This window comes from Misgurnus anguillicaudatus, chromosome 15, assembly GCF_027580225.2.
Source record: "Misgurnus anguillicaudatus chromosome 15, ASM2758022v2, whole genome shotgun sequence".
NCBI classification, from domain to species: domain Eukaryota; kingdom Metazoa; phylum Chordata; class Actinopteri; order Cypriniformes; family Cobitidae; genus Misgurnus; species Misgurnus anguillicaudatus.
The window spans coordinates 24,821,443-24,840,948 of record NC_073351.2 but is presented as its reverse complement, the minus strand read 5'-3'; the positions used below and the strand labels follow the sequence as shown (position 1 = coordinate 24,840,948).

At 37.9% G+C, this 19,506-nt stretch overlaps 1 protein-coding gene across 1 annotated transcript; it reads left to right on the top strand.

Moving 5' to 3' along the window:
- The first annotated feature begins 230 nt into the window (after positions 1–230).
- Positions 231–12,346, top strand: trhr2 (thyrotropin releasing hormone receptor 2). Its single transcript, XM_055173758.2, has 4 exons — positions 231–418; positions 2,441–3,159; positions 3,949–4,366; positions 9,742–12,346. The coding sequence occupies exons 2-4, from the start codon at positions 2,774–2,776 to the stop codon at positions 10,417–10,419; spliced, it is 1,482 nt and encodes a 493-aa protein (XP_055029733.2). The 5' UTR covers positions 231–418; positions 2,441–2,773; the 3' UTR covers positions 10,420–12,346.
- The last annotated feature ends 7,160 nt before the right edge of the window (positions 12,347–19,506 follow it).

Here is a 19,506-nt window from a genome sequence, read left to right as displayed (position 1 = left end):
AACAAAGTGCTTTTGCTGTACGATTTTTTTCAAGCCAAGAATTAGGCTAACTCAAATTGAAAAGAAAAATTGACTGATAGAATATTTGGTAAATTATAGATTTTAACGGAGTAAATGTTTATTTACTCTAATCTTTATCCGTTAAAATCTCTGAGGAGTAGTAGTCGTGTCTCCAACCACAAAACATACGTACGTGTTTACCAGCAACTTTATCCACTAAGGGGGGCTATTGTTACGAAGGGAGCTCTGGTTTAAGGGACTTGCAGTTAAAAGAGTGCATTTACTAGCGCTTCTTCGCAAGGTTATGTCAATTACTTCACATCACTGCATTCGGTTTTTTCATCTAGGGTTTACATCTGAGCCTTCATGCGAGGTGTTTTTCAGTGCATCGGATTCACACAGCAAGAATTGACGTCTGGTAGGAAACGCTTTATTCTTTACCTTTAGAAGTTATAGGTATTTGCCTTAACACATTTCAAACCTAAGTGTTTTTCTTTATGCATAACTCAGTTTAAAATCTTTGCATTACTTAGAGAAATGCGAATGAATAATATGTACAAAAATTTTCATATCATTTCGTGTGAGTATTGTCTACAAATGTTTAACGTTTTATTATTAGACTGAAATATACTTCGCTTCGATGTCTTTGAAGTCTTATGTTAACAAATCTCAGACGTTTTTCTGTAAGATTTATTTTTGGTGTTTTGAAAATGCATATTTTTTAAATATAAACTATTATTACGCGTACTGCAATACATATTATAAAAAGCGAAATAAGATATATGTTCATGCATATTCATGTTGCCAAATTGTTGAAAATCCATGTAAAATACAGAGTCTTTTCAGAACTATTTTTATTTCCATAGTACACTTAAAAATAAAGGTGCTACACTGTGCCACCCAAGAACCATTTTTGGTTCCATAAAGAACCAACAAAATAACATTTTGTGTTCTGTTTTATAAAACCTTTTTGTAGTGGAAAAGTTTGTTTAGACTATAAGGTAAGAATAAGACCCTTTACTAAATGGTTCTTTGAGGAACCAAAAATGGTTCTATGGCATCACTGTGAAGAACCTTAGCATCTTTGTTTTTAAGATTGTATGTAATCTTAATTAGAAATTTGCTTTTCTATTCAGGCACAAATTAAAAAGAGACACTGACTCTCAGATCAACACATTGTTTTTGTTTAAAAACGTACGGAGTTGCCTACCTAGCAGCTTTACTTGTTTTGGGGCATCAAACGTTTGGAAGGCGTATATGAAAACTTTTGCATATGTAGACAGCTCACTAGTTTTTGAAGCACACATGTTTGCCTAAAAGCTCTAAGAACTGATTTATCATTCTGTCAATGATTCAGTCAAGCTAAACACTGTGAATGACAACATTGAAGGATGTTTGTATCGTAGCATAGGTGAACATTTGTAGCAAGGAAAATACAGCTCTCCATGTGATAGTATCTGAATAGATATTGGATGTTACTTGGATGTTAATTAAGAGTTAAGTAAATGCAGCCACTCTTTATTACTTGTTATTTATTCAAATACAGATTTATAATTTTTGCATTTTATTTTCTTTCCTTTCTGACATATATTCACATAATTTAGATTTTTTTCACATACACACATCTGTGTCTCCCTTCAGTACATTATTTAAACCCGCAGTGCTCTTGTTTTGTTATCAGCATTCACAGAGTAATAGAATATGAAACAGAATAAGATGAAGTCCGAGCAGGTTGTGCAATGTTGGGAAATCGTGATCGAATTCAATTCCTCTGCATATCGCATCCACCTCAATTTATTAGGGAAGCTACAGGTGAGGCAGTGCAGTCTTATTTCCAAGCCAAAGAGAGAGCTGAAAAGAGCAACAGATGTCCAGAGTTTATGAAGCTTCCCCCATCTCTCGACCCTATTAAGAAGCTATAAATAAATCGAAAAACACCATTTCAGACTAGAATTTTGTCAAATATGCTATCAAAGAACATTTCTAATATTTATATTGTGCAATTTATGAGGTACAGTTATCTAAAGGTTTCTAAGATCACTGATGTAAACCATAGTCAAATTGATTTATACATAAAGTACTTATTAAATGTGCAATGTGCCTTTTTGCGATTTTTTTCCTACTTATCACCGTGCGCCACTAAAATGTCTCATTTGAATAATTAAAAGCTTCTCATACTGTCTCATTAATGTTCAGAGGAATTCTCCTAAAACCCTGACTAAAGCAGGTGATATGGGAATATGTCTAACAAGAAAAAATAAAGTGTTTATGCTATTTTAATCTGTGACGCTCTAGACTCCATATACCTATGTGTCCTGTCTTATCATTTTGTGCCAGCTGAAATAGACAATTATTTAGCAATTAACACATGGTAATTAAATCCTCTTAACAGTGATTGAGACTTGCATTTTCCCCGCTGACTATTGCAATCTTTTAACAGGGTGATCGACTGGATGGACAATTGTATTACCAGCTGAAAAAGAACTACAAGAAAACTAGCCTTTGGTTTTAAATGAGATGCCTGTAATGGAGGGATACTTTTACAGTTTAACACAGAAGAAATAATGGGTTGCAGTCTGCAGAGGAACATCCTTTCACAGTCGAAGGCTAGAAAATGAAACGACATACTTGAGAGTAAAGACCATTAGTAAAATCTGGAACACAATAGATCATTCATTTGCACACCAAAAAGAGTAAATTCTCCTTCCTTCTGCACAATTTCTATCTTCCTCTCTGTGGCTAACACACATATTCATACACACGCCAAAAAATCATGCCAGAAAATGTGAGCTCCAGAATGGACACACCCACCAACATCTCCCTGGTGGGACCCGGGGATGCCGTTTCCGAGTCCCTGGAGTATAAAACAGTTTCTGTGTTTCTGGTGTTGCTGGTCTGTGGGGTGGGAATTGTGGGAAACATCATGGTTGTGCTGGTGGTTCTTACCACGCGACACATGCGTACACCCACCAACTGCTATCTGGTGAGCTTGGCGGTGGCGGATCTGATGGTTCTGGTGGCTGCAGGTCTGCCGAACATCTCGGAGAGCCTGATGGGCACCTGGGTGTATGGGCATGCCGGGTGCCTGGGCATCACCTACTTTCAGTACCTCGGCATTAATGCATCCTCCTGTTCGATCACAGCATTCACAGTGGAAAGGTAGGATAAAATTTAAATAGAAACAAATTAATTGAATATTGTGGGCTTTACTGGAGTCTTTGTGGTTCATTACGTATTAGGTGGGCCTCATTATCTTTCAACATATTTCTTACCAATGAATAAAGCATTTTAAGACTTTTTTGCATTGACTTATTTCTATTAAAGGTGACATATCATGAAAATCTGAGTTTTTCCATGTTTAAGTGCTATAATTGGGACTCCCCAGTGCTTCTATCAACCTAGAAAATGTAAAAAAAGAAGAACCCAGTAACTTAGTTTTGGTAAACCATTCTCGGCAAGCATGTGAAAAAATAGGTCATTGAAATTTGGCTAACTTTGTGATGTCAGAAAGTGGATAATACTCCATGCCATTTAGTGCAGAGATCAGCTCATTTGCATTTAAATGGCACATCCAAAAACGAAAAATGTTTTGCTCACACCTACAATGACAATTTTAACATCCTATAATAAATTATCTATTGGGTATTTTAAGCTAGAACTTCACATATGTACTGTGGGGACACCAAAGATTTATTTTACATTTTTAAAAAGTCTTGTGAAATGTCCCCTTTAAAGCATTGATTGTGGGTATGACATATGCAATGGTTTAAGTCCTTTTTATTTACATTTCCAGTATAGGCTTTAGTTGCGACACATCCACAAACTGATTTTTTATAAGATTCATTTAGGATTACACAATTGACTCAGAGATTAAATGAGCTAAAAGCTATAAAAAATAAAAACATTGTGTTGTCTTTAACTTATTAATCTTGATATTTGGTTCCTCAGGTACATCGCCATATGTCACCCAATGAGGGCACAAACTGTCTGTACGGTGTCTCGGGCCAAGCGCATCATTGCCGGGGTTTGGGCCTTTACCTGTGTCTACTGCATGCTTTGGCTCTTCCTAGTGGACATCCAGGTGGACCCCGAGGGGCGTGTACAGTGTGGTTACCGTGTATCTCGAGACCTCTACCTGCCCATCTATCTCATCGACTTCGCCATCTTTTACGTCATCCCTCTACTTCTGGCCATTGCCTTATACGGTCTCATCGCCCGAATCCTTTATTTGAACCCTCTACCCCACCCACCCAACTCGGGCACCGTAACTGCCCCCACTCTCAGGAGGAGCTGCAAAGATCCAGCAGATGCCAGTAAGGCAGGTCGCCAAGGATGCCCGAAGACTGCGCTTTCCTCCAGGAAGCAGGTGGGTGTGTGTTTGCATGCTTGGGATTAAACAATTAATTCAGCATTTTAATATCCACCGAGACTGCAGTCGAGGGCAAGCGGGGGGCAAAGCTCCTCTCCTGTATCGTGCTGTATGATTATTATCTCATATTTGGTTTTTGAAAGGTCAGTTCTTTCAATTGGACTAATGTTTCGCTTTAATAAATGTCAGTTTGTATTTAATGTGTTGCTATTTTTCTCAGGAAGTTACTAAACTGCTCCGAACCTAAAGTGTTTCTTAATAACACATTTAATTTGTGGACTTTAGATAATCAAGACTGGTTTGATTTAATTTATTTTACCAGCTTTGAAGTTTATTATCCTAATCATGGACTTTTGTGGTGGCCAAGCAATACAGCATATCACAATAATTTTTTACACAGTTTATAATATCACAAGCACACCTACCTCACCACCACACCAGAAAAAAACACATATGTGGATCTAAAGCATTATTATTACATGAAAGGGCCTGCAGGTAAAATATTTTGCCTCTGGATGATTAGGATATAGCTGATGAGAGGAGAAACATTAGAGGCAAAATCATAGTGCCCTTTGCTTTTACATGACCAACAGTGCATTAGCTGTGTTAAGACACTGCTGGACTCTCCGACACATCACATATTTTACAGATATGATTTGTGCATGTGAGAAAATAAGAGCTGTTGAGTAATGCAAAGACCAGCCTTCACCCAACCTATTTTCTTCTAAACTAGTTATAACGTTTTAAAATCATTTACGTTAATGATATGCTCAAACACCCAGATATGCTTTAAAGGGACATTCCACTTTTTTGAAAATATGCTCATTTTCCAGCTCCCCTAGAGTTAAACATTTGATTAACTCATTTGATTAAAACATTTGATTAACCTTAAAATATCACCCACATTTTAAGGAAGCATTTGGGTGACTCTTGTGGTTTTATGGTTAAGTGTTTATTTTATGGCTTCTAAGTGTTACTTTTAATTGTTTTTTTATTACTTTTATTTATTCTTCCTTTTAATTTTTTACTTCCATTGTTTTATACCTACGTTATGTGTTTTTTTTATCAGCATGTCTATTTTATATATCTTACTTCTTACTTTTTACCTATGTTAAGCGCTTTGAGAAATGCGTGTTAAAGGCGCTATACAAAATAAAGATATTATTATTATTATTATTGATTTTTGCCATTTTGGAATCCATTCAGCCGATCTCCGGGTATGGGGCTAGCACTTTTAGCAAAGCTTAGCACAATCCATTGAATCTGATTAGACCATTAGCATCGCGCAAAAAAATAACCAAAGAGTTTCAATATTTTTCCTATTTAAAAAATGTACTCTTCTGTAGTTACATTGCGTACTAAGACTGACAGAAAATTAAAAGTTGTGATTTTCTAAGCATATATGGTTAGGACTATACCCTCATTCTAGCATAATATTCAAGGACTTTGCTGATGTAACATGGCTGCAGCAGGCGTAGTGATATTACGCACTGCCCGAAAATAGTCCCCTGCCATTGAAAGTAACCGAGGGGATTATTTTCAGGCAGTGCATAATATCAGAATAAATTTTCTGTCAGTCTTAGTACACAATGTAACTACAGAAGAGTCAAGTTTTAAATAGGAAAAATTTTGAAACACTTTAGTTATTTTTTAGCGCGATGCCCATGGTCCAATCAGATTCAATGGATCATGCCAAGCCACGCCAAAAGTGCCAGCGCCAGACCCAGAGACCGGCTGAATGGACTCCAAAACAGCAAAAATCAAATGTTCAACTCCAGGGGAGCTGGAAAATGAGCATATTTTCAAAAAAAAGTGGAGTGTTCCTTTAATGATATGACTGAAAGGCTATTTTTAAGGGTCAAATGGGTCTGACCAGGCAAATTCAGAGTAGCTGTTGATGTTTCAATGTGAACTTCAGGCCATTCAGGTGTCCTTGAGCTTTGTGTGAGTGTGCTTGTGTGTGTGCTTAGTAGCTCACGTGTATCTCGGATGAAAATCTTGAAGATTCAAGTGGTCCCCACTTGAGCAGAACATTAGCATAATATGATTTGTGATGTTCAGTCAAGTATGCTTAATATTCCTGAAGATTATGCTCTTTGAGGTTAGGAGAGTGACTCTCTTTTGTACCACCTCCAGGCGTTTGATCGCTTCATCTGAAAATTTCATAAAGTTCAATGCGATTCGAGATGTCGTGCAACTTTGGTGTCGGAGTGAAGTTATCTCTTCTACGAATCAGATAAAGTCATCATTACAGTAGAGGCTTCTCTTTATTTAACCTAATCGTGAGTAACAGACGGCTTTGTTTGTGCTGTGTTAAGACCTTGTTTTCTATTGATAAGGAATCACAATAACCAGATAATAAAAATGCATATTCAAACATTCACTGTCAGTCATGCGGTGATTATCTGCTGCTTTGTTAATTTAAAGAGCTCCTCCCAGCCTCACACGGCTTCAATTACACGCTTTGTTTTGCAGACAGTTTTGTCATTATTATTGAAGGTCTTCGTTCCCGCTTGTCTGTCTCTAGCATGGGATAATAAGTATGCGCGCACCCCAGTGGATGCCCACGTGCGTATGTCAATGGGAGGATTTTAGTATTTACTTGTCACTTGAAATAGGTAAGGGGACACAGGGGAGGCCTGTATTGTGTTTTCTTTGAAAGACTGCAGATATATCCCATCCTTCTCACAGGGATTCGTCAGTGTTTGTCTGTTTACAATTACCCTGGACACACAAGTGATGTTTGAGTGAATCTGATGGAGGGCATCCATCTGTCTATATACCACCCTATGTTGCCATGGCACTTACTGCTAATATTTGTAGACGATAGGCTACAGTAAAATGTATGCATTACTTTTTTAAAACAGATGTCTAGAATTATGATTAAGTTTTTTTTATTTTTATGAACACAAAAGAAGGTATTTTAATAAATGATTGTAAGCACACAGCTGCCATAACCATTGACTTCCACAGTAGGAAAACAAATATAATGTAAGTATTGTAATAAATGATGAAGAAGATATTAAGAGTTTGGTTTCAAAACGCAGTAAACACCATTAAAAAAATTTGTTACAGCCAAAATCAGTATTATATTAAAAAGTTAATTCTTCATTTTACGCAAAATCCCATATCCGCTGTGTTATTCTGTTATCTTTTCTCACTTTTTTCCAAACCGTGACAAACGGCAGTCGTCCTTCTCTGCAGAATGCAATAAATCTGCTCAGCAAATCACAGCGCACCATATTAAACGCATTGTAAGCAATAATGGCAGCTCGTTGAATACACACGGAATCCTAGTTTTCCTCATCTACTTCGTACTTCGTGAACAACAAACAAAAACAAAATAATACTTTTGATGGCACTGATAAACCTGTGGTGGTTTTCTGTGACGGCGAAGAAATGTAAGCCATCAAAATTGAATAATTTACGCGAAAGGAAAAATGCCGGCTGTTGCTTGTTCTCACACGACAGCATCAAGCTTCTGTCATGCTAACACATTTACGTGAAGTCAACGAAAATCGAGCAGGACTGAAACATTTTACAGCTGATCGGTGTCAAAAAAGTTCAGTGGCGACGTCCCAAGAATAACAGCAGTAATGACAGTTTTCTTAATATGACAAAGTCAGTGTTTTGATTAATGTCATTTAATGTTTATTTTTTTAATCAGTGTATACCACTAGTCAACTAAATTAATGTAACATGGCAAAGATGAATGCACATTTATATATTGATTCAATAGATTTATAGCATTTTGCAGAAAAAATATTAATTTTTTTATAATAAATATTTGAAAATAAAATTATGGATAATTTTTTTAATGTTATAACATATAACCCAAAGATGCTATGAGAAAGTTTGTAACAAAAAAGTTTGGTTTTCATTTTGTCACTTTCTTGGTAAAGAAAACACATTTTTACCCAAATTAGTCAAAACAGAAATGGATTTATTGCGTTTTGCAACTAAACTCTTCATATTTTCATAAATTATGGTAAGCAGACAGTTGACAGTACCCATTGAACTTTGAATTTTATCGTGTTTTTTCTACTATGGAAGTCAGTAGTTACCATCAGCTGTGTGCTTACAATTATTTATCAAAATATCTTTATTTGTGTCACCAGAAAAATAAATTCGTACAGATTTAAAACAACATGAGGATGAGAAAATAATGACAGAATTTAAATTTATTCATTTTTAAAAAATTAGATCATAATTAATTTACTCGCCTAATACGATGGTGTACGACTTTCTTTCTTCAGCCAAACATATTTAGAATTATGTTAAATAATGTTTTTTTTTTAATGATTTTTCTTGTAATGGCACTAAGTAGTAGCTGTGTTTTGGATACCTGTTAGAAAAATCCAAATAAAGGAAACTACAGTGGGTTAATATATGTTTTTGAAGCAAAACCAATACGTTTGAGAGAGAAAATTATTAATATTTTGAGCATATTTATACACATTTGAGTAACTCAATGTGTTCGGCTGGAGAAAAGAATAATTAAGGTTAGTAAATTATGGGCTAATTTTCATTATTTTGGTCAACTGTTCCTTTAAAATCAAGCCTGTTTGTATATTTGCTCAAAATAAAATACATGTCTGTTAAAATGTGATTTAATTCGTAGTTCGTAATTTCCGTACTTTTGTAGGTTTGTGATATTTGGTTCCAAGGTAACATTATAAGAGCTGTTAAAAATCAATATGAAAGTCTTTTCATAAATTTTTTTATTAACAATGAACTTGCTTTCAACTTAATGGCAGCAGCTTGGTGAAGTGCCCTTTTCTGTTTCAGCATGATAAGTAAACACAGGCTTTTGTGGATACTGAAGGATTTGTATGGATTCATACAGCTTGACAAATAACCTTTAAGGAACCATTATATTTAAGTGTATTTAATTAAGACTCAGTGGAGACCTAATTCCTGTATCCATGTTCCATTTTGCAAAACCTTCCCAGAAGAGTGGAAGCTTTTAGGATAAACCAGCTCTATGAATTCCCATGCGTTTGAAATGAAATGCATTTTATGGTTGGTTGCTTTGGGTTTCCTCATACTTCTAGCTATAAAATTAGGTTGTTTTTATCTGTTGCTGCTTGAAATCCCACAAGCCCAACATCTGTCAACACTAAGGATGTGTGGGAACTTGTTAAAAGGAAAAAATCCATTCGTACCATTAAAAAGACGATTTTAACATATGTTCACACAGTTAATAACTTCTTGCTAATGGTATAAAAACAACTTGTTTAAAGAGTAGTAGAATACTTTAACAAGAGACACATGCTTGCTGTTATTATGAGTCCATGATAACTAAACAAAAATAAACTCTTGCTTTATGCCAAACCATCACAGACACTTTTTTTGCTCTCTCACCTCCTCAGGTCACTAAGATGCTAGCAGTGGTGGTGGTGCTGTTCGCCCTGCTATGGATGCCGTACAGAACCCTGGTTCTTATTAATTCATTCGTAAGCACGCCCTACCTGAACGCCTGGTTCTTGCTCTTCTGCCGGATCTGCATTTATGCCAACAGTGCGATCAACCCTGTGGTTTACAACGTGATGTCCCAGAAGTTTCGTTCGGCCTTCCGCGGGCTGTACCGCTGTCAGAGGGAGGACGGACAACAGCGTACGCTCTCCATGCTCCAAAGTGGGTGCAGCCTAAGAGACAACCGACCCTGTAACAATATCAATGGCACCAGAGACACACCGAAGAAAATCGGTTCAAGCTCCCCTAAGCGAAACCAAAACAAACCCAACGACATAGAGAACACGTTAACAACAAGCGATGATGTAACAAACGAGACGGATCCAAACGTACACAAAAATGATGTCGGGAACACTGCTAGCGATAAAAGCCAAACCTCAGAAGACAAGGAGATGTCTACACTGAAGGATGTGGACAGGAATGAGAATACTGATAATGGTAAGAATACGGAGGAAAGCGAGGGTACTATTCAAGATATCATCGCTGACATGGGAAGCACAGAGGAGATGCTGAGCTCTGCCACATTGGAAAAAACTGATCGGAATGACATAGAGCTGATTCACAGCCATGTATAGATCACCAGTACTCAATATTTACTGCATGTTGAGAATGAAAAGAGGACAAAAATAGGTTTGAAATTGAGATGTACGTCCTTATAGCTGTCGTGTTCTCTCTCCAGTGAAGGTGACAAAACTGAGGCCATTTGGCTGTCAGCATCAGCAACACATGCCTCCTTTTCAGAGAGACACACACATGGCTGCTCGATTTGGGCAAATCATCACATTGCAATTCAAACTATGATAAATATTTGACAAAGTGTATTGCAGCTGCTCAGATATAAAGACTAAAAGAACAAAAAGGCAACAAAAAGTGCCCGTAACACTAAAGCACAAACGAGAACTCTTTAATGTCTCTTTTTTAATGAGTCTTTAAAAGATTCAGTCAGTTTATCTCTAAGAACTTCACCCAATTGAATACAGAGTAACAGAGCATAAAGATGAACTATATATTTAATTCAGTTTTAGCTCAATTTATTCAAGACTTTAATTCGATGAATTTAATTCACACTCCAGTGTGTGCTGTCTTTTCTCATCACATAAGTTGATTCCAACTGAAAGAGAAATCTTACCACCAATTCAGCTTTTAAAGCAACATCCCAGAGTTTTCCTCAAAAAACACTTGGCAGGTGCTTTAGGGCATGAGATCCATTCGGATGCATTCAAGCAACTATAAGGCCCAGAGACACTTCTGTGTTTTTCGCTAACACAAGACATGTGCCATAGCTAGATGTATTGTCTAGCCATTTGTTTCATAAAAACTAAAATACACTCAACTCCCTGTATGGCTAGAGGAATGCTGAGCCTTTTAGACCCCATTTATGACCTCATAAAGATGAGTAGAGTAAGGCATTCATTTGTCAGGTGTAGTTATTCATCTATTTCGGTAGAGAGCACAGAGAGACGATTGTTTCTGTTGAAGCAAGCAGAGGGCTGTTTACACCTGGTATTAAGATGCGTTTTTGTCGATCGGATTACACCTGGTGTTTTGATCCTTCTCTTTTGTTTACTTTTGACCGCTTCTGTCCTGATTACTTTTAAAAGAATGGCCTTTGGAGATTGTGGGCGAGGGAGAAATGATGGATTGAAATTGATGTAAACTAAGGCCCTGTTTACACGAGAACGCTCGAGGGTGAAAACGTAAAAATATTTTATCGGATATACCTCTTGTTTACATGTCGACAGCGTTCTTAAAAACGCAAAAAAGTGAAACCACCCTCCAGAGTGGAGATCTTAAAAACGCTCTACGCGTTCCCGTCTAAAGGATAAAAACGCAAAGTCTGGTCAGGGTGGCTCTTGTCGCGTATGCGTTTACATTACAGGCATGCACCAGGGGCTGTTTACACTTGGTATTAAGATGTGTTTTCATCGATCAGATCACAAGTGGACGAGAGAGACACATTACGTTTACACCTGGTTTTTGGGTCTGTCTCTTTTGTCCGCTTTCGACCGCTTGTGTCCTGAACGCTGTGAGGGGGTGGTCTGTGAGACGGTGGGCGAGTCTCTCTGCTGTCATTCAAACGCAAGCGGGAGTAATTATGAGTTTCACATGGACGCGAACTAATATTATGTCGGAGTCCGCGTGTATGTCTAGCAAGTTAACATGCTGCACAGTGTTTTGTTCGTGTATATGTTAGAGCTTTCTCTGAATTTTCAGCGCAATTGATGAAATAAGATTGCGCAACATTCACACGCTTTCAAAACGAAACTACGGAGATCAGCCGCTTTAGTTGTATCAATGAAAGGCTAAAAATAGCACTGTTCACCGTATCTTCAAGCCAGAAGTCAGAAAAGACGTAAAACTTGTGTTCAGTACCTCAGATTAGATAAATGGGTGGAGAGAAGGCGGTCGCGTGTGGCTGTTCGAACACATTCAACCACATGTGTGTTTACACTACAAAAGCAATCCGATCGAAAGTGGTTTTGACTACCTCGGAATGTGGTCGAAAGTAGGGATGCACCGAATCCAGATTTTTTAGGTTCGGCCGAATCCCGAATCCATCGTTTAAGATTCGGCCGAATCCGAAACCGAATACCGAATCCTACTCGCATCCTTATTCCATTAACACAGTAAAACACATTAATGAAGTTAACAACGTCCACAGCAGTGTATTTTTCATTTTATTTAATTTTAACTTTACATTATGCCAGGATGACAAGTTGGAAAAACTATTTTGACAATTACCATAAGCCTATGCATAATGAAAGCGATGCGTTGCGACACGCTCGTTTTTCCAATAAGCAAGCAGCTCCGCGCTGAAAACTATATTTAACTTTGAGTGAGAAGCTCCGCTCGTCAATGTCAGTTTTCACACAGCCGTCCAATTACAGTGGAGGAGGGGCGGGACATTACCACAGCAACCAACCGGCTCACAGCTGAAGCATCACAGGTACCAAGCGCTCGGCTGAAAAACAGCTGGCATTTGGCGTCCTCAAGGCGTTTTCAGCCGTGTTTAAAAGTTTTGGTGTGTCCAGCCCCTAAGGCTCACCGAAAGAAAAAGCTCATCTCCACATCAGCACCCAATGTGTGTAATCAACGGCCGCGTGACGTCAAACAGCGTAGCGCAAGCCTAGGGTTCGGTTCGGTGGAAAAGAAATCTAGGATTCGGCCGAACCCGAACCCCGTCAAAAAGCCCAGTATTCGGCCGAATCCGAATCCGAATCCTGGATTCGGTGCATCCCTAGTTGAAAGTGGTCGAAAGTGGAAGCGTTCAAAACGTTTTGAACACCGTTTACACCTGGCATTAACTTCGTCCACTTGTGATCCGATCGATGAAAACGCATGTTAATGCCAAGTGTAAACAGCCTCCCAGTTCAGGAAAATAACAACAAACATGTCGGATTTTTCCATACGTCGGACCTTCAAGTTGCCATAGCAGCTCTGATAAATATACAAGAGTCTTTCCAGCAGTTGTACGAAATATTCACAGCTAGTATCACTGATCGGAGAAGGCGCATTCAATTACCTCCATCAAATTGTTGATGCGCCAACTCGTCGGAGGCAAACCAGACGGCTTTGGACGAGACCTGGGAGAACAAGTAAGAAGGTTGTACGCAGGCGTGCATACTTGGACTTGGTGTTGTTGTGTGTCAGTGCTTCACACATTGCCACCTAGCTGCCTGGAGTGCATACTCCATCGAATATCACACACTTTTGCGACACCATATGCAAGGAGATTCCCCCACAAAATGATTGTCTAAACGTGGAATAAAAATTGATAATGCAACGCTACTATTGTGTTTTCTCTTCAGATCGTTTCCGTGTAAACGTAGCCTAATATTGTGTCAGATTCCGCTGCTTGTGTTGTGGGTAGGCATCCTGCGCAGAGTTTTGTACATATATAGAGCTTTCTTTGATATTTCAGAGCAATAGATGAAATAAGCTTGCGCAACTTTCACACGCTCGCAGAATGAAATGATGATAAAACTATAGCGGGCTACTCTATGCCTCTTTTATCTATGAAAGCCTAAAGATTGTGCTGAATAGGGCTGTCACAATGATTAAATAATCGTCTCATCGCGACTGTTTGACCTCATCGTGATGATTTCAGATCACCGCAATGATTGCACATCTCTCTAAAAAACACAAGGGGGAGATGCAGCGCCTGTATAAACAAGACCGTATCAGATAACTTTTAAATATGCTTTATGTGTATTAATATTTACTGCCAGGTAAACCTTGCAAAATATTTTATTTAAATAATCACAACAACATGTGAAAATTATTTCATAAATAAAGAAAAAATTATTAGAATTAAATGTCAAACCAATAAAACAGACAATTAATCGTCAAAAGCCCTAAAACAGGCAATTAATCGTCACATTTTATTAGACAATTAACCCGCCAGCCGAATCTCATAAACGTGACAGCCCTAGTGCTAAACACTGTTGGTTTGCGCTGGAACTCATGTCCGATGTAAAAACATTGTGCTCAGTAGCTACATTACATTAGATCAATGGGCGGAACGTGGGTGGTCTTTTGTCGCTGTTAGAACAAATTAGACCACAATGCGTTTTCGACTACCTCTGAATGTGGTCAAAAGTGGATGAGCTCAAAACTTTGTACATCCCGTTTACACCTGTATTTAGTGTCGTTTATTTGTGATCCGATCGACCAAAATGCATTTTCATACCAAGTGTAAACCGCCTCTAAGATGCGTTTTGGTCAATTGGATCACAAGTTGACGACGCTAAAAGCGTTTAAATGGGTTGTAGAACGTTTTGAGTTCGTCCACTTGCGGCCGCATTCGGGGTTTGATGAAGACGAATTAGACCGTATTGCTTTTGTGGTGTAGACACGCATGTGGTTTAATGTGTTCGAACAGCCACAAGAGACTGCCTACTCTCCACCTGTTGCTCTAATGTGATGTACAGAGCACAATATTTGTACATTGGACCTGACATCTAGCGTGACAAGCAGGGTTCAGCACTATTTTTAGGCTTTCATTGATATAACTAAAGCAGCTGCTCTCTGACACTTTTATTTTTGTTTCATTTTGCGAGCGTTTGAGGGTTGGGCAGGCTTATTTTTTCAAAAGCTTTGAAATATCGGAGAAAGCTCTTACATATATACAGTACTGTGCAAAAGTCTTAGGCCACCATGCCAGAATTAGATTAGTTGTTTTTGCAACGCCCAAGATGTGTTTAATGCCAAGAGAGGTCTCACTAAACACCGACGATGCCTAAAGAAGTCATGAATTTTCTTTTATTTTTCTACATATTTCCTGTATTTTAGTTTGTTTCTTAATAAAATAGATTGAAAAATAAATATGGATGGACATTAAAACTTATAACACAACAAGTGGTGGTGGCCTAAGAACAGTACTGTGTATATGTGCAAAACACTGCACAGCGTGTTTACTAACAACACAAGCAGCGAACTCTGACATAATATTAGTTTGCGTCAATTTAAACCCATCATTCCTCCTGCACGCGGTTAAACAAAAGCAAAGGGACTTGCCCCCAGACCACCCCCTTGAAGTAATCATGACAGAAGCTGTCGAAAGCGGACGGGGGAGACAGATTGAAACACCAGGTGTTTATCAAAAACACATCTTAATGCCAGGCATAAATGCCAGCCCACAATTAAGAGATGTAAGTAGTTGTAACATATACTATGTCAAGCTGTCAATCGGGATGATTGGTGGCCTGTTGATTGGTGACCCTGTTTTTAAGACTTTTAGCTTTCAATCATCAGTTGTCAGTAGCTTTCAATCGTTGGCATTTTTTATGGTTGGCATTTTTATGTTGTTATGATAGTGTCAGTCATGTTCAGTGGCGGCCGGTGACTTTTTTTCTTTGAGGCCGCTCGATGTAAAGTTTGTCTCAACATGTATGTAGCCCATCATGTGTGGTTCCTTTTTTTAAAATATGTGTTTTGCGCATCGAGAGATCCTTTGTGCATTACGTGTCTTGTCAAGGTAGGTGCCTGCTGCGGATGCTTCTGAGGGGTTTATGAGAAAAGAGACGCACGCGTTTGCCAGATACTCGCATAATCTCATGCGCATAAACTGTGTGGATGTGTGTGCAGCAGGCACTTGTTTTGACGAAACACGTGGTGCACATGGTTTACATGATGCAACAAACACATATTTTGAAAACGCAGGCAACACACGACACTTCGAACACATATTTTGAATTAGCGCCCCTCGGATGAGAAGTCACGAGCCGCCGCTGGTCATGTTTGACTGTCATTCTTGTGGCCTGTTCCTGTGTGTGGTCTGACCCCCACCACCATTGCCCTGTTGTGGCAGGTTGGCCTTCCTTCCCTGCTTACCCCCCATTAGGTGTGTGATGGGTGTGGTTGGTTATGAATGTGTTGACAAGGTGAATAAATGTTTATTTTGTGTTTGTGTGTATGTGACCCCCCACCACTATTGTCCTGCCGATGGTTCTTCCTTTCCTCCTCGACCCCCAACATTTATTTATTTACCTTGTCAACACATTCGGAACTGGTTACACCTGTCACAGACTTGATGGGGGTGAGGAGGGAGGACATATCTGTTGCGGCGGGGCAATAGTGGTGGGAGGTTAGACCACACAAGGGAAGGGGTCATAGGAATGACAGTCAAACATGATTGACACTATCATAACACCATAAAAATGTATATTGTATATAAGTATAATATACTTGATTGACAGCTTAAAGCTATAAAAATAGGGGTCATCAATCAATAGGTCATCGATCATTTTGATTGACAGTTTGACATACAACTTCCGATCTAACCACAAAAAGCTGTTTTTTCTCTGAGGATCACAGTGAGAGCGAAAAAATAATTCTTAAGGAACAGTGTTATTTAGCATGCGCTACTTTATGCCTTTCAAAGCCTCTCAAAGTGTTTATGTGGAGATTTAACATTGGCATGATTTGCTGTCATCCTCAGTTGAATGTGAATCATGTGTTGCTATTTTAGTATGACATTAAATCTGCTTTCTCTGAGGACTCTGAGGGTGAACTACATCAAGAAATTCGTCTTCTGAAGTGTTTTGTTGTTGTTGTTCTTGCGGAGAATGTGCCGTTCTGCATTGAAGCATCATTTGAATCCGACATACTTTCCTGTACTATGAACCTTTCAGTTTTCTTGTCTCTTTCTCAGAGATGATTATTCAATTTCAGACTTCCTCTGCCTTCCATCCAATATTTTTTGGACTACATTTCTGTATGTCATTATTGTTGAGAGATGTATTAAACAGTGAACATTGCTTAGTCTGTAGCGCATAATGCTCAGCCTGTGTACGGTAATTTTAGACTGTGCTCGTCGCTATCCCACAATGTTTTGAGATTCCTAATATCCGCTATTTATTATAGTCATGTTTCCATGCCAGAAGCTTTTCCCGATGTTGTTGAAAAGACAATTGTAAGCCTAGAAAGCTTATTACTAGTTTCTATTAATATGTAATCTATTTTGAAAGCCATTGATATTATGTTCATATTGTGATATGAAGCTTCTATTTGCTTTTCATTTAAAACTGTTCGGTGTTTGCTTGAATTGTAATTGAACGTTAAAATCTGTCAGGGTGTTCAGTACAGTTCACTGCTTATTTTTCAAAACAGTAAAAAAATTCATATGAATGAAAAAAGTATATATATATATATATATATATATATATATATATATATATATATATATATATATATATATATATATATATATATATATACACACACACACACACACACTTTTTTTTCTCCTTGCCTGGTTTCATTTGGCATCCTTTGTGAAAATTAAAGCTGGATACAAGTGCAGAATTTTAATGAGTTGTTGATTTATTCGTGTTGATGCTGCCACATGCTCTGAAAGGAAGAGAAAAAAAAACGGTTGCGTACAAGTAATGATGATTTTTGTTGCACGCGTTCGTGAGCTGTCGACGGCTAGACGACCTGTGCTATAAGCAAATGACAGAAAGATCACAGATAGAAAACAAAGATAGATCACACTTCAGCTCATATTTGTACAGTAGCAATTCGATTTGACATATGAAATAAGTCCTAGAAGTGTGGGGGAGCATAGTTCGGTAATGATACCTGGTAATATCATTGCACAGGTATATGGATAATTTACTACACTCTCAGAAATAAATATACATGAAGGTACAAAAGTTGTCACTGGGGTGGTACCTTTTCATAAAGTACCTAAAGGGGGCATATTGGTACCTTTAAGGGGTACATACTGGTACCTAAATGATACATATTAGGAGTTTGGTTTCGGATTACGGCAGAGACTATACTTTTTACGTAGGCTAAAAGTGTTTGGAGTGAACCAGAAGATCATCCTTGTGTCTTAATCTGTTCCCTATAGCTCCCGAGGTTGTGAATCAGTATATCATGTACGAAGGTTCGGGCACTGGTAAGGACCCTAGCTCACTTTACATTGGGACACTGTTCAATTATTCTCCTGTGACATGGCTGCTTAAGCTTGTTGTGATCAATCACAGCTTTTACTCATCAACAACTGGCAAAACCAACATCTCTTAATTTTTTTACTTAATTTTCAAACAGTACATTGTGAAAAACGCTGTCATTATTATCTTACATATCCGTGCATAGAATTTTAAATATAAAAAATATTTTACAATTTTAAATATTATTATTTTTGTAACAAATATTAAGTGGTCCCTTACTATCTAGCGATGTGTGTTTATATTAAACCTAAAACATATCCGTGCATAAAATTGGAGGAATATAAAAAATGTAAATATAAAAAATATTTTACAATTTTTAATATTATTATTTTTAAATATTGTGATCCCTTACAGTCTAGCGATGTGTTTATATTAAAACTAAAACAAACGTTTGTCTTTATAAAAGTTTATTGAGTTGGCTCGCACGATTTTCGATTGGAGAGCTTCAGAAAAGGTCACATAATTGGATGAAGGGAACATAGGGACCATTGATGCTCACTGGTTTTTTGCGTTGCATTGTGGGAATTTTTAGGGAACAAATGTTCCAGTGCACCAGAAGCTTGCGATTGAGAAATGGTTGACTCCCTGAATAGTGCCCTGACTACTTAACAAGGGAGCTGATTTAGACATAGGGCATGTGTCTGTTTTACTGGTCCGTTTTCGAGATCAGATCTGGCAGTGGTTCTCAAACTGGGGGGCTGTGAGATGGTACCGGGGGGCCCCAGTTTATGACATTTTATAAAATACATTAATTTATCATAAAATTATGTGTAATTCTAAAACTTCAAAAAATAAGGCCAACAGCAATACATTGAATAATTTAATATGTTTTGTTCAATTCAAATTTTACGTTTTAAAATGTTTTATGTCATACATTTTCTTTGGGGGGACCACGAAGGGATAAATTGTACACAAGTGGGGCCTTACGCCGAAAAGGTTTGAGAACCACTGAGATATGGTATTACTGCATGGAACAATAATTTATCTGTCCAGTTAAAATCTAGGTTAGGACGATTGGTGCACACTGCTTTTAAAATTATAGTGGGTGAGGAGAAACCAACCATACCTCAATTTCAAATCATGCCAAGAAAATTGCCGGGATCATATCCTGAATGCACACTTTGATTTATTACCATTAGGGAAGTGGTACAGGGTTTCGATGTGCAGGTCTACTCTATTTAAAAATTTATTTGTATCTACTTT